General features: G+C 39.2%; 1 protein-coding gene and 1 long non-coding RNA gene across 14 annotated transcripts in view; one reads left to right on the top strand and one right to left on the bottom strand.

Moving 5' to 3' along the window:
* The window catches only part of LOC108002050 (regulating synaptic membrane exocytosis protein 1), a 128,922-nt gene that overhangs the window by 56,599 nt on the left and 56,642 nt on the right, over nt 1-15,681 (top strand). For 12 of the 13 annotated variants that reach the window (XR_009833409.1, XR_009833410.1, XM_017063433.3 and 9 more), the window contains 5 exons: nt 3,522-3,603; nt 4,809-4,950; nt 6,162-6,416; nt 14,397-14,550; nt 15,027-15,332. Coding sequence is in view for 11 of the 13 variants with exons in the window: in XM_017063433.3 (XP_016918922.1) it covers nt 3,522-3,603; nt 4,809-4,950; nt 6,162-6,416; nt 14,397-14,550; nt 15,027-15,332 (939 nt within the window). In the remaining 2 variants the exon portion in view is untranslated. The remainder of the gene's footprint in view (nt 1-3,521; nt 3,604-4,808; nt 4,951-6,161; nt 6,417-14,396; nt 14,551-15,026; nt 15,333-15,681) is intronic. The other variant, XM_028668870.2, reaches the window with a different exon arrangement.
* Nucleotides 1-15,681, bottom strand: part of LOC114578078 (uncharacterized) — a 91,572-nt gene that overhangs the window by 16,966 nt on the left and 58,925 nt on the right. The gene's annotated exons all lie outside the window — the stretch shown is intronic.

The following is a 15,681-nucleotide window of genomic DNA, read 5'->3' on the forward strand; positions in this document are numbered from 1 at the left end:
AAAACTGTTGGTGCTCGGTTTTAAAGGGGGGGAGGAGATGGAGGGGAAAAAATTTAATTATACCCGGACGAGATCTTAAATAAAAGGATATTTTGCTCGATGAAAAATGAAAAAGTACAAGTTCTCCTCTCGTCTCGTCTCGTCCCGTAGAATTGTTTCTTCCTTTTTCCCCGGTAGTAGTTAATTTTTCCGACGGTTGCGGTTAAAAAAACGAAACCTACGTACGAATAACGTACGAATAAATTTCGTCGCTATAATGGGCGTAATTATCACGTTTGTACAAATAACGTGACAAAAGGGGAACCCATTGAGATATTAATTATAATTACGACACAATTACGAAACATTTAAATACCACCGACAATCATACGTACGTTTAATCGTTCGATTGTTTGTTGCTAACGAGCGCTTTGACAACATTTAACTTCATTTAGAAATTTTAACGCGTGTTTTCGAAACGAGTGGAAAATATTTCGATTGATCTGGGATCATTTTCCAAATATATATATATATATATTTCATTCTTCATAATTCTCTTATTTTTTTTATCTCCAAGAACACTCTGTTCAATGCAGGATCGTTATCAAGATAACCAAAATAGACGAGAGTGCTATTAAAAGGTATCCTCGAGATACTGGAGAATTATATTAATTCCTGGAAAAGAATCGTCTCTTCAGCGTCAGATTATCATCATCCTTCTTTTTTTCTTCCTTCCCCCTTTCTTTTTCGCATAATTAAAAAACGCGGACAAGAAAGACGCGTTCGTTTCCTTTCATCTGTCTCATAGCAATGATATTTTCTCTCTCTTTTTTTTATCGTCCCTTTTCGATCCTCCAACTCGTCTTCCTTACCTCATCGAGAACTTTTTTAATTAAAAATCGTGCATCGAACGGGATACAAAATCCGTAATAGATTGTAATCAGCGACGGTTGATTACTTCGGTTTCGAGCAATGATCGATGCCCAACTCGATTCCATAAACGAAATTTTACACAATCCCCGAATTAGAATCATCGTTCCATTCACATGAATTGTATCCAGAATATCTATTGTTATTAATGCGAAATTGTTTTTAAATTCACTTTTAACATTCTACAATACACATGTACATTAAATCGATAATGAACTTATTTTATGTAACTGATAATAAATCTATCTATAATTATTTCCAATTATTATCACGTTTCGAACGTAATTGAAATTAGGTCTTACTCTTTACTCTTTCCAACCATCAAATTTTCCCCGTCGTTGAATCACAATCGCGTCTCGAAATCCCTTATTTCAAAACTTCGACTTTTCCTTCCTTCCTTCCTTCCTTCCTTCGATAATCCGGATCAACGATGCAAATCGAAACTATTGTCGCGATATTTCAACGTGGCAATTAGACGGGGGAAAGTGGGGCGTTAGAGGCGATTGGGGGCGTGAAAACAAGGTGGAGGCGATGGCGCGTGAAATGGAGTCGGAGGAGTTTAAGCCTGGCGATAAATTTCGCTTCGCCTGGAAAAGAAGCAGGAAAAAAGCAGAAGGGAGAAAAGAAGGGGGAGGGAAGGATAACTTTTAGGTCAATTAGACGGTTCATTCTCGAAGCAAACGAGTACGATCCCCGAATCCATGGACGAGGAGCCATCCACCAGGAGGATTTCCACTCCGTTTTCCATCCAGCCTTCTCCACCCTTCCGTAATCCGGCTTGTTTGCGCTTGTTTTCAACGACCATCCTCGATCCTCCTTCCGTGTAAACTTGGAACAAATTTCGCCAAAGATCTGGACTCGAGAATTCGGATTGTTACGACGATTGTCACTCAAAAAATGGCGTTTTGCCTCGGTCCAACCAGTGTTACAAAGTTTTTGAGAGCGACGGATACGTGGACCGAATCGTGATCAGGATGAGAGAGGGGACCGTTTTGGCCACACGTTTTAGAACGAACGTGACTGAAACGTCCTCCTAAGAAATGTTTGCAGAGTTTCGTTAAACTGATTGTGAGATAGAGAGAATATGGTAGTTGCAAGGATATATATCTTCTTGGGGAAGATCGAGGAGGAGTCAGTTGCAGTACTTTTAGGAGAATTATTTAGAGAGGAAGTTCCAAAGAGATGTCTTCGAGAGCCCAATTTCGTTCATGATAAAAAACTATGGATTCTGCGCATTCGAAGAAACGTTCGTCGTGATTAAAACGATCGTATTGGCCAGATCGTGTAATTAAATATGTATATTGGAATCCATTTTGTCACGTAAATGTGTCGTTTCACAATTCTTGAAATTCGTTCGAAACGAAGAACGAGGACGATGCAACGTGGCAACAACTTCCGCCGACAGAACTTCCGTCTCCCGCACCACTCACGATATTAAAACTGTAAAATGTAATTCGGTCGGAAACACGCCATCTTAACAACGCGTAACACGCTCGATCCCGACACAACCGACTCACTTGTTCGTTCCATTTTCACCAATTTCGTCCAATCCTCTCCGTCCAAACGGGCAATTAGGTTAATTGGATAACGAAAGAGGAAACATTTCTTTTTTGCAACTCGTCTCTCAGCTTCTCCTTTCGCTCGACTTCAACTTTGTAACGCTCGAGCATCTTGTAAGCCCGAGGTTAATTCTTATCGTCGGTTTCGAAGGCTTCGATTCGTTTCTTCTTTTTTCCTTTTCTTCTCGAGTCCCCTCTCTCCATAGGATCACGCTAATATAACGAGTTAAAGCTCCCATTGGCTCGAGAGAGTTTAGTTAATCGAGAGAAAGAGAGACTCGTTAAATAATCCTGAGATAAGAGGGGGTCTGAGAGGGGCACGACTTTTCCTCTTCGTTTCCAAGCGTCGAAACGCTTGGAGAAGAATTTAGCAGACTAACGCTCGAGAGAGAGAGAGAGGTTTTACTAATGAGGATGGTAATTTGGGAAGTAACGATGGTATAATTGGATATTTTTCGGTGTTGTTAAATTTTAAAAAAATAAAAGTAACAGAAATATATCTTATCTTCAAATTTTTGATAATTTTCCTGATTAAATTTCAAACCTATCCGTTACAATTCGAATAAAAAAAAAAAGAAAAAAGTCAAAGGACGAGACATAAAATGTAAGAATAATATGACTTCGTTAAAATTGATTAAGATACTCATTTCGCGATTCGGATACAACCGATGTATCTTTTGGATGGATGCTTTTATTTACATCTACAAGTTCGGTTTTTTCCTTCAAATTTGCAAGTCTCTTTATCGGTAGATCCCTGTTGAATTTTCAACAGTGATCTCACAAAGCGAGTTTCCGTATATTCTTGTCACGGAAGCGGGTACACGTTTTATTTTCGAAACCTTATCGCAATGAAAGTTGGGGACAAAGGAATATTAATCTGCGTAAATATCGCGTCGTGTCCTATTCTTTTCCATGAAGTTTAATGAATAGGGAATTAAAAAAACGTTTCGTGGCGAATTTTTCTTCGAATTGATGCCACCAATTCCACGCTTTATTATTAATTAACGAAACATTGGGTTACGGTTACGAATTTTCTTTCGTTTCTTTTTGCAGTGACGAAATTCGGTCCCGCCAAAGTGACGCCGGTCGAGGAGACTCAACCTAAAGAAGAAACGACCACGGAATCAACGAAAACGTGAGCATTTTCATTACTCAACTTTTTTCACTCGCAAGGATGAAACGTATCTTGAAAAACTCGTCAACAATTTCCCGGTTTTCAACGCTCCCTTCCATTTCTATATCGAAATAATTCCCATTCACAAGAGTATTCCAAGAGTCGAAACTCGACGAGGATAAAAATAGGCGAAAGTACTTTAACAATTAAAAAAGTTTTCCAACGATTTCTCGTTTCTAAACGATGATCGCTCCCCATCGAAATAATTCCCATTCACAAGAATTTCAAAACTCGAAACAAGAATAAAAATAGCCAGCAGTAATTCGAAAAGTTCTTGCAATCGAACCAATGATTGTTTCTATTTTTATTCCCTTTCACGAGAATTCTAAAACTAATTTGAATATTGACGAGGATAAAAATAGGCAACAAAACCTTAGCAATTCAAAAAATTTTCTATCTCGAAATAATTTTCTTTCACGAAAATTCTAAGCCTCGAACATTCCAAGGATAAAAAATAGGCAACAATAGCAATCCAAAAAATTTTCCACCGATTTCTAAACGATTGCTTCTCTATTTCTATCGAAACAATTTTCTTTCACGAAAATTCTAAGCCTCGAACATTCCAAGGATAAAAAATAGGCAACAATAGCAATCCAAAAAATTTTCCACCGATTTCTAAACAATTGCTTCTCTATTTTCGAAATAATTTTCTTTCACGAAAATTCTAAGCCTCGAACATTCCAAGGATAAAAAATAGGCAACAATAGCAATCCAAAAAATTTTCCACCGATTTCTAAACGATTGCTTCTCTATTTCTATCGAAACAATTTTCTTTTATGAGAATTCTAAGACTCGAAACTTGGAACGTTCCAAGGATAAAAAATAGGCAACAATAGCAATCCAAAAAATTTTCCACCGATTTCTAAACGATTGCTTCTCTATTTCTATCGAAACAATTTTCTTTCGCGAGAATTCTAAGTCTCGAAACTTGGAACGTTACATGGATAAAAATAGACGACAATATCTTAGCAATTCAAAAAGTTTCCCAACGATTTCTCGTTTCTAAACGACGATTGTTTCTATCGAAACAATTCGAAAGATTCGATACTCGAACAAGGATAAAAATAGGCAATGATATCTTAGCAATTCAAAAAGTTTCATTTCAAAAAGATTCCATCAAATGATCGCCTCTATCGAAACGATTCACGAACTTTTGCACGTTGCAGGAAGTCGAAAACCGGGGACGATTGCAGAGTGTGCCGGAAGTCGTTCGCCCCCGAAGAAGCCTCGAGGATCTGCTGCGAGTGTCAACACAAAGTTTGCGAGGACTGTGCTTGCTACTCGACGACAACGAATTCCGACGACCCGGTGAGCGTTTCATCTCCTCTCTCGTTATTCATCCATCTCGTCCATCTAATTCTGTAATAATTCTTTCGATCAATTTCGAATATCTGCGACCCAATAATTCTGTCCCTTCCTCCCTCCACGTGTTTTTGTGTTCTCCAGAGAATTTTGCTGCAATTTTCGCGAATGAAACCGCGTCGAATCTTGTCTCGTTCGATATTTAGCTGCAAAAGTTATGTTTCTCTCTGCGATTCGAAGAGATGAGACAAAGAGAGACAGAGAGGGATCTGGAAAAACGGAAAAAAATGTTTATTATATAAAATATTATAAAAATTATATAATATTACATAAAAATAGTTGGTGTAATTCGTTCATCGAGGAAAATAGGGATACCAGAGATGGGGAACGTGGAGGATTGGTTGGATTCGTATGCGTGACTTTTACGTCGTTTAATTCTTTTCCACAAGGACCATTGTCATCGCCGCACATTTGTTTAATTAAGGGAAACGAGGAAACTCTTTTCACAGGAAACGGAGGGAGGAATCTTTTTTTATTTTTCAAAAATGTGTATATCCTCCTTTGTTGTTTAAAAGAATGCAAAGAACAATGATAAAAAATATCCTTTCGTCGGATTTTTCGCGAAATTTAAACTCGAAGAAACTGCCTAAAAAAAATTAGATTCGTTTCTGACAAAAGTTCAAAAATAATGATCGAGCCTCTCCGTATCGACGATAGTTACGTCATTTTTAATTATTCCCGCCTCGGGAAAAAATTTTAAAAAGCGAGCTAATAGCCTAATGGACGAGCGATGCAATTTATTCTAATCTCCCTCCATCTACTCCCATTCCCTTCCATTTTAATATTCCTCCTATACCATTCTCATTATTCCCATTGCGGATTTCTTTTTATCATATCCTTTCTCATTCGATATTCCGTTTTTGTTTCCATTTCGTTTCATTCCTTCCTTTTTCCCCATTCTTACTTCACCATTTTCCGTACCGTATACTTTTTATATATATTTAACCACCTTCGAATCGATAAAAATATCTCCTCGCCCACTTGAAACACAAACAACCTCTTTCCTTTCGATTTTCGTGTTTCCCTCTCCCTCTCTCTCTCTCTCTCTCTCCCTCTCTCTCCCTCTCTCTCTCTCTCTATAGACCCATTCTCGACTCATCGTGAGACAGATTCGAGTGGTTTAACTGTACGATCGAATCGAGAATCATTTTTTCCAGTCGTCTTGGAGGTGCAGCGTGTGCCGGCGGAAGCTCGCGTCCCGGGACCAACCGATCGTGACGCAGGAATCGACCGATTCGTTGCTCGAGGTTCCGGTCCTCGAGGCTCTTCAAAGGAGGCACAGCGACGCGAGGCTCGGCTGCCAGAGCGGAAGCCAAATCGGTGGCCTCGGCTCCGGATTGGCGCCACCGAGAAGCCCCGAACTCAGAAGGCACTCGGACGTGTCGCCGGCCAGTTTGAAGGAGCTCGAAAAGGTAAGGCAGGGATCCTTGGATCTCGAATCGTGTGCTTCTCGACGGAAACAGAAAAACAAAAGCCACGTTTTCCTACTTCTTGTGCGCATCGTATTCATTTCGATTCACGCTTGGGCGAGCTACGAGGTGTTTGACTACGGTCGAGAAAGTTAATCTATGATTTTCTACGTTTCTTAATAAAGGGATAAAGATCTAAGGGAGATACATTTACAAATTAATTAACCGGGGTTAATCGGAGATAATGAAATCCAGCGTAAATTACATGTCGCGGCGACCGAGACGCGTAAAGGGTCAGGTGTTAAAAGTAAATGTTTCGTCGAGAAGACGGTCGGAAGATAGAGGAAATCGCGCGAGTGAAGTGACTTTTTCCCTCGTCCCGATATCTCGATCGGTTGCCGAGATATAAGACTCGAAGCGTTCCTCATAGCGCTTCCATAAGGCAGAGTGTATGAACGGCGATGATTCATTGGTCTATGTTTTCTTCAACGTGCGTATATTTTTAGGAATCGCGTCTGTCGCTTGTCTGGAAGGTAGAGGGGAGAGAGGTTAGAGAGACGATGCGACTGAGAAGTTCGAGTAAACGGTTAAAAAAAATTACCTTTCTCTTTGCACGACGATATCTCGGCAACCGAAAGTCGTATCGAGATAATTCGAAAAGGGCTTTAAAGGGTAAGGTTCCACGCTTCTAACGATCCCTCGTTCGTTGACCGGAAGTTATTATTTTTGAAGTTATAACGATTCAAAGTTTTCTTAATTTTAATACGACTAAAACCGAGTTTAAAGTAAATAAGTTAAAAACTAGTCGTTCCTTTTCAACGCGATATCTCGGATACGGAAAGTTGTAACTCGAAAAACGTCTTGGAGAGCGATCTTCGGAGTTGTAATGATTCAAAGTTTTTCTAATCGTTTAATAGAATTACTTCTTGGACCTTTAAACATCCGTAGTCCAACATCTTGTACATATTATATGCTGTCCGTCGTGAGTTGGAGGCTTTAAGACTTCGCTTTCACTTTCTATCTACGAAATGAAACGAGGAATTCGATTTTAACGAAGAAAGAATCCTCGCACGATCACGATCGACGAACTATCGATCTTATTATATAATATCTTGAATAATATATCACGACGAAGGAAACGTTAATCCTTGGACAGGTGGATTGTAAGCGGTTGTTTGCGGTCGAGAATTGAAGCAAATTGATCGTAACTGTGCTTTGATCGCTTGGCCGTATGCCAGAAACCAACCAAGCACGATTGCCTCGAGTAATTTTATTTAGTCGGAATGTTAACGTGGGCTATTTGTCTTGCGATATTACGCTCCGTGCATGCTCGTTCGTGTTTCTTACGCTTCTTTCGTAAAAGTACTTGCTTCGTCCTTCTTTGCTTTCTTCTTCTCGATCGCGAAACACGTTTTTCATATTCAACAATCCTCTTAATTTCAATCGTCGATGGATTAAAATAATTTTTTCAACCAGCTTGCCGAGGAGGTTAACGTTTCGTCGAATTTGAATATCGTCGTAATAAATCGGTCAAACGTTTAACGGATAAATTTCGAGACACGTTTTTTCCCGAGAGATCGCCCGTTTGACGTTTCATATAAAATAATTTAACACGAATAATTTTCCATAATTCCCTTTACAAGAGTTCTCGTGCTTGATGGCCAATTTAACTATTAACGATCTTTCTTAACAAACATTAACGAAGTTTCGAAACGAGTTTAAATCACGAACAAAAAGTTGGGGTTGGCGAGCGTTTGGACAAAGGCGCGCATGATAAAAATCGTCTCGCGAGCAGCGAGGGGAGGTCACGTTTTATATTAGATTGTATAAAACGACTCGTTAAGCAACCGTGTAATAAATTAAAACTTCGGGGTGGTTGGTTTCCCTTCCGGTGCAGATACACCAGTTGGAATTTAACTGGAAATCGGAGGACAAGTCGATACTCGTTACAAGGAAAGCCAACTTTGGAACAGTTGCTTTGAACGGTAATCCTTTGAGAGATTTCATACATCCCCCGCCGTTAACTCGAAAACTTTCCTTGTTTAATTAATTATAATTCTTGTTTGCTAAATTATAAATAATTACGTCGCTTGTTCACTCGAAAACTTGCCTTCTTTAATTAATTGTAATTCTTCTAAGCGTTCGATCAAAATTTTACAGTCGATAATCGTCCTTTCTTATCACACGGACGAAAGAAAAAATCTCGACACATTTTCTAAATCTTTAGTAAAAAATTGAACCCTCTCATCGAACGCCTCCCGACAAATCGACCCAAAAAAGAAAAAGAAAAAGAGAGAAAGGGAAGAAGAAACGATCAAAAGGAAAAATAATAATTAAATCGTAACGATCCGCTCGCTCGAGGGCTCGACCTCGAGAGAAGAGGAAAAATTCTTCGCGACCTTGCCATTATTATCCAAGTTTCCAGTCGTGGAAATATCTCCAAGCTCTTGCTCGAAAGCATCGCAAGTTTCGCGCATCCAACGAAAAGAAACCAATTATCTTGTATCTTCGAATTAAATAGATGACATTCGGGTTAAACATTGCTTTCGAAGCGACGTACTCTTCGATCATTCGAAATATATTTATATTTCGATCTTGTTCACGTGTCGTGGGAGAAAAATTTGACGAGAAAAAATAAATTAAAAAAAAAAAAGAAAAATGAAAAGTTTCGGTACAAAGTTGAAGTTGGCGTTTGCGTCACTCGAGCAGGAGGAGGAGGAGTTTTTCGCAGAAGTTTGCAGCGCGACCCACGTAACACCGTTAAACACCGACGATGACGCAAGCCGAAATGATGAAAGAGTTGCGCACAGGACTTGATAATATTTAACTGGATTTAGGGGCTAATTGCGGAGCTCGCTCGGGAAAATTTTATACCAAGAATTATTATTATTAATATCATTATTAAGGGAGTCGACTTTGATCGAATTATCGAGTTTCGATTTTTTCTCCTTGTCGGATAAGCAACACCGATCGATTGTTAATTAATCATCGTGATATCCTAGGTTTAGACGTTAAACATTTCTTCAGGATTCTTGTGAAATCTTAATAACATTATGAAATGTGTGTGGATCGAATATTGCGGGAAAAGGGATAATTTCCAATGATCTAATTCTGTCGCGCCATCATTACGTCGCGTTTACCTGCACGCAATGTGCAGGTGCAGATACGTATAGGTGTATAATTACACCATTTTTTTCTTCCTTTAGCGAGGTTACATTTCACCAGGTTAGCGATAAAATGCCATTTTCACATTTTTCCCGTGAAATTATTTATTGGAAGGTTTTCATTGGAAGGCGATTTATTTGCGTTACTCTTTTTAATAAATTTTGAAAAATTACCGATAACGCATGCTGATGCAACGTGTCCCCCCTCCCTCCCGCTTCTATAATTTAATCCAATCCAATTAAACGCGATAAACATATCGTTCAAAGAATAATACAATGTTTCGATGGTTTGTGTAAACGGGCTAATAAACCACTTTCGAAATTAACGTTTCTACTTATTAACAAAGCATAATAAGGAATTGTTACATTCAAATTTTATTTATTCAATAATATATTTTGCCATTTATAATTCATTCCTCTCCAATTTGCGTGCACGAGAGGAGGAGGGTTTAAAATAATTGTAGCGTGCAGGTGGTGATAAATCGTTGCTTTCTCTCTTTTTTTTCTTTTTTGATGTCAATTAATGTTATTAAACTTTTTTGGCCTCCTCCGATGTTTTATACGGTTCAGTTCTCCCATCCGACATATTTTTAACCAATTTACCCTTTCTCCGTTAATATTTTTCTAATCTTCTCCTAGTTGTTGTAATTACGTGATCGGACAATTAACACTTTATAATAACGAAACACCAAGCTCTTAAAATTTTACTCCATACTCTGTATCTATTCTTGAAATGGGTCTTTCAAGCCACTTTCGAGATGAACGTTTTAATCTCACTGAAATATATTAGTCGCAATGTATTGCTTGAAAAAAAAAATGGAAAAATTTACGTATGTAGATATTAAACTAAATCAGTAAGCTCGATCTTTTTTCTGGAAAATAGATTTTTCACTTCGAAACGAGCGTTTCATGATATTAAAATTTGGACGAATCGTCACGACTTTGCTTTAGTAAAAGAGAAGAACGTGGCATAACGCGATGAGTTAAATACGCGCGATGTTAACGTACGATAATCGGGATTTAAGAGAGGCAATAAGGAAGCGTGGCGAGGTCGGCAAGAGACGCATTCGATTCTAAGAATTTATTGGAAATCGTTTTTTTTTGCAAGCCCAGGGAGAAGAATCTCATTTCATTGGAAACGACTGCGGAAACGAAAGAAAGTGGGATGAAATTGAAATCAGGCCGGGCGGGGAGCGGACGGTCGAGTTACGGAAAATCCGGAAATCGGTCGAAAAAGGAGGAGAGGTCGCGAAATCAGAGGGCCTTTAAACCTTTTAAAGACACAGACGGAAATTAGCGGTTGCGATCAACAAAGGGGCCGAATTCAAGCTGTGTGTAACGAGAGAATTAGAACGGAATGGATTTTTCTTTTGTCTCCTTACTCTCTCTTTCTGCTCTCTTCTTTTTTTTCAATTTGCTCGTTCAAATAAATCCCTTCGTAGCGAGCGAGAATGCTTTAAAAAGTTCAATCTCATTGAGATCACGCTGAAATTTTCAAGAATATCGATTATAATAAGGATTATTTTTACGCGTATTTGTCTAGGATGAAATTAAGTTTCTTCCTTCTTCTCCGCGCGCACGAAGAGAGATAAATTTCCATAATTTTAGACGTGGAAAATTCGAAGCCAATCTCCTCGATATATCATCGAAAGATTCAATTTAACTCCGCTACGAACCCACCGCCAACTTCCTGGTACATATCCAGTTTAATTTCACCAAATACAATATTGATTCTACCAGTTTCTGTCAAATATTTCAAATATCGCGGTTGCATTTGCATCACGAGCGAAATCTTCTCGCTTTTTTCCCATCGACTTGCGATTAACAAAACACGTTGGAATATCGCATAGCGTTCACCGCTGAGAGGAGGAAGCATCCTCCTCTTGTCTGTGATATTCGGTAACGCAGAGGCGACAGTGATATTCCCGCGCGTGTAATTAATCACAATTAAATACAAGTCAATCCCCCCGTAACGCGATTAATTCGTGTTTCACACTCGAATTAATATCAAAATCAAATGTCAACAAAGATAGATGGAAAATAGCGCAGCGAACCGAGAACGAAGCTCGATGAGAGCTCGATGCCAAATTGTCGAGGCGATACGTTGGCAGAGAGTGGCGTTTATATTTTCTTCGATTGGTCGTCATCAATGGATCAATGCTTCGACGATATAAAGGAAGAGCACAGAGAATTTTCCTTTGCAAAAACTTTCGTTATGGGTTCGTTAACACTGGCCGATCGCGAAGCTAATTTAATCGAACAAAGTCTGGAAGAAAGTTCATATATTTATTCATTTATTCATTGTTCGTAATTTTTTCGAAAAAATATTCCATGTTTTTTCCTAATCTCCACATGTTCCAACATTGATTCTTAAAATAATTTCTTCGTAATAATAACACATCGTGGAATTGTCCGAATTATCGTTGCAAATGTGTCGAGTGGGAAAATAAAAAGCTTGGCAACTTTTCGGAATCGAAACCGCGAGCGAAAAAGCGGCCATCGTGCAAATGGATGCAAGGGAAGCGGCGCATAAAGAATGCAGAGGATCGTTTAGCACTCGTGCCGTTCCTTATGGATAATGCACGGCGGCGCGTCACGTGTCACGCCGACACAGCTAACGATGCAACGACGAATTTATTAGGCGTCCTCTCGCCGTTATCGAGCGCAATCCGAAAATTAGATTCCACGGATTGGCTGAAATCGATGGGGTCGAGAACGGTTGCCGACTGGGCGGAGACGACGATAAAGAATAATTGCTTGGACAAATGGGATCGGTGGTGTGTGGTCGTAATAAATAACGAAGGATCCCCTTTCGCGCGTGGAAAACGCCCGATTTCCTCTACTTTCCTCTCTTCCAAACTGACGTTTCTCGACAACAAAGTTACAAATTTGAAGAGCGGCGAAGCGGAATAGGGAGGCGTACGTTTGCTCCTCGATTAATGCGCAGATCGAGGTATTAAATCGATCTCGAATAAATGATTTTATGGATTGATTATTTGTAGGGGACGTGTTCTACGATTTTGATCGGATGCGGGAGAAAATTGATACTTTTTTTTTAATCCCTTTTGATATAAATCGTCGTGTACGAATATTCGAGAAATTTTAGGTTCGATAAAATTATGGCTGATCGTATGCGATAAATCTACAGGATTTATTCGATTCTGATTACGAATTTACGATTATAGATACGATTACGAATATTTTTCGAGGATGAAAATATTTTTCAATCGGTTTTATCATGTTGGAGGAATTTGTGGGTTAGATAGCAAGTTGAAATTTTAATTATCCTCCTCCTAGAAAAGTGGAAAGAGAGATAGATTAAGATACTCGTGAATTATTAAACGTTAATACGACAAGGCTAGAGCTAATCTTGCAAAGTAATCCGGTCTAGAAAGTTCAGTTATTGCTTAACTTGTATTCGAAGTAAAAATTCCATTGTTTTCTAAGTTTTGCCTGTGTGAAAGTGGATTAACGAAAGTTTCTTTCCTTCTTTTTTGTGATAGTTTAAACAATGCTCGTTTCAGCGAGGCTTTTATCAATTTACAAGCGTGACTTTATTCTCGAATAATTTCTTTACATTATCAGTTTCCACGAGAATGAAAATCTCCCTGGTAATTAATCCCAACCAATGTGATTCTATTACGTAAACGCAACAAAATATTCAATCGTTCTCGTTTCGAATAATATTTTAATACAACGCGTTTCGTTACGAACATCATTATTTAATTACCAAAATACGAGTTTAAAGCGTGGCAATTTTTTTTTTTCATATACGACCAAACGTCCGAAATATCTTTAACATTCGTGCATTCAACGAAAAATGAAAGCTTTTCCTACGAATTAATTTTTTCTCTTTTTTTTTAAATGGAATAATAAAATTGTAAATGGCGAAACGTAAAAATGGTACAGCGTTTTTTAAATAAAATCTTTTTGTACGGGATTGTATATTTTTAAAAACGTGCCATTGAATATTTTTTTCTACTTGCACAACTTTTATACAACAAGGTTGAGTAGAGCATTGAAAATTGGGTATTCGAGAAAGAGAATAATCTATTTGACCATCTTTATACGTTAATGACACACACGATTAACGATACTTCCTACGATTTATTCCGAAAATGGAACGGATTGTACGAAATTTGTCGAGTTCGTTCGAGAGAGGAATCGATATTATCAATTTTATTTATTTCTTTTTTTTCAAATTTACGAAGCGATAAACAGAAATTTAACAAAATCCAAAGAGATTCGTCGATAAAAATTTCCCTCCATTTTGTTTATCGATCCACCTCTGCATCTTCAAAACCATTTGCAGAAAAGATCTTAATAAAGGGAACGATGGAAACGCTCGTGGTTAATGAGGCTCGTAACGAAGAGGAAATCAATAATTTTTCCAATAACTTTTATTTCGTTACCGCGTACTTATATCTCGTTACAAGTATATTAATTAAACGGTGTTTGTCGATTGCGCAACATTGTTACAAAGGACTCGAATCAAGAAGGCGCGTAATTAACATCCTTAAAAACGAATAGAATTACTTAATTATTAAGACGAAACTAACTCTGGAAACGTGTCTCGAAGATAGAAAAAAAAACAAGAAACGAGAAAAGAGAAGAGAGAAATAATCACGCAACTAGTAGTTGCTAGCTGATCGTTGGATATTTTCCAGACATATCCCTGCGTTACTCATAGCTTCTCGGTATCATATGTACGGATACATATAGCCGACGTGAGCATTGTCACGCCAACAGTCGCATAAACTCGTTCACGCAATGGTGTCATCCCCTGTGAGACTCTAATCTGTGTGTCGTAATGTTATAGTTTCGAAAGGTTGCAGGGGAACGCCGCGAGGAGCTGAGATGGGAGCTGGATCGGAGCATCAGGTCCAGGGCGACCTCGCCGGATCGTCACCAGGTCGATAAGGGAAGGGCCACCAGCCCCCAGAGAGTTTCCGTCGTCCCGTCCTCGGTCGCTGGTGAGCAGCCTTTCCTACTCTCATTATTATTCCTCCTTTTCTTTTCTCGCCAACTCCAACCGATTTTACATTCTTTTCTTCAGAAACCGAGTTTCCTTTAAGGGATCTTTATACCTTTCTCGATACGACTAACTTGGCGCAAAGTTTTTCTTAACGTATCCTTTGTTGACAGGGAAAACGATAAATATAAACGTACGAGTTTCGCGAGGAATATATTTTAATTATACGCGCATCCGTTTACAAAACAATTGATCTATACGTGTCTAGGAAGAACGAATAGCAATGCCAACTATGAAGTAATTGCTAGCAACATTGAATAATGAAAGCATGAATAAAATTTCAGTGAACTTTAAATGCTATCCTTGAAAAATTTTTTTCTTTGATAAATAAATAATCAAATGGTGATACGACAAACGTGGACACTTATCGGTTTCGACAAAAAGACGAACGCTTTCTCCCGATTGGCTTTTCCACAGGAGAGGCAGCGGACGTGCCGTTGGACGGGGACGAGGAGGACGAGCGTCGAAGGCACGTGAGGCGGGGTGGCACGGTTCGCAAGTCTCGCATGACGAGGCAAAGGTCGTACGACGACGAAATGAAGAACGTTGCGGGCATGTCGGGAGGTGGAGCGCAGCACGCGCATCCGGAGCCGGGCCTGGTGCTTCCTGTGCAGCTGCCCAGGCGGGCATCGGCCTACGACGTGTACGCGACGCCAGGAGCGGGCGGCCTCAACGCCATGGCCATCGCGGCTGCCCAGCAAAGAGCATCGATCTCCGCGCAGGGTACGACGATTCCTATCTACCCCGTTAATACCCCTCGGCGAATGTAAACGAGAGGCCTACGAGATAAAGTCGGTCACGGACGCCAACGTTTCTTCCTTTCCAGACCAGTTAGATGCTAGATAATAGGATCGTCGCGACGAATGGAACAATATAACGGTCTGCGTCGAGTAAAGATTTTATTCTTTTCATTCGCGAACCTTGGAAATTGTAGATTGTGATGGAATTATTATTTAATTGATTTATTATCGAAAATTATTTACATTTTCTGAATTATTGATATCAGGTATTGATAGAAATGCGCGGAGTAAAGGTTTATTTCGTTGTATTCTGTTCATTCGCGAATCTTGGA

The sequence above is a fragment of the Apis cerana genome, linkage group LG1 (assembly GCF_029169275.1).
Source record: "Apis cerana isolate GH-2021 linkage group LG1, AcerK_1.0, whole genome shotgun sequence".
In the NCBI taxonomy this organism is placed as follows: domain Eukaryota; kingdom Metazoa; phylum Arthropoda; class Insecta; order Hymenoptera; family Apidae; genus Apis; species Apis cerana.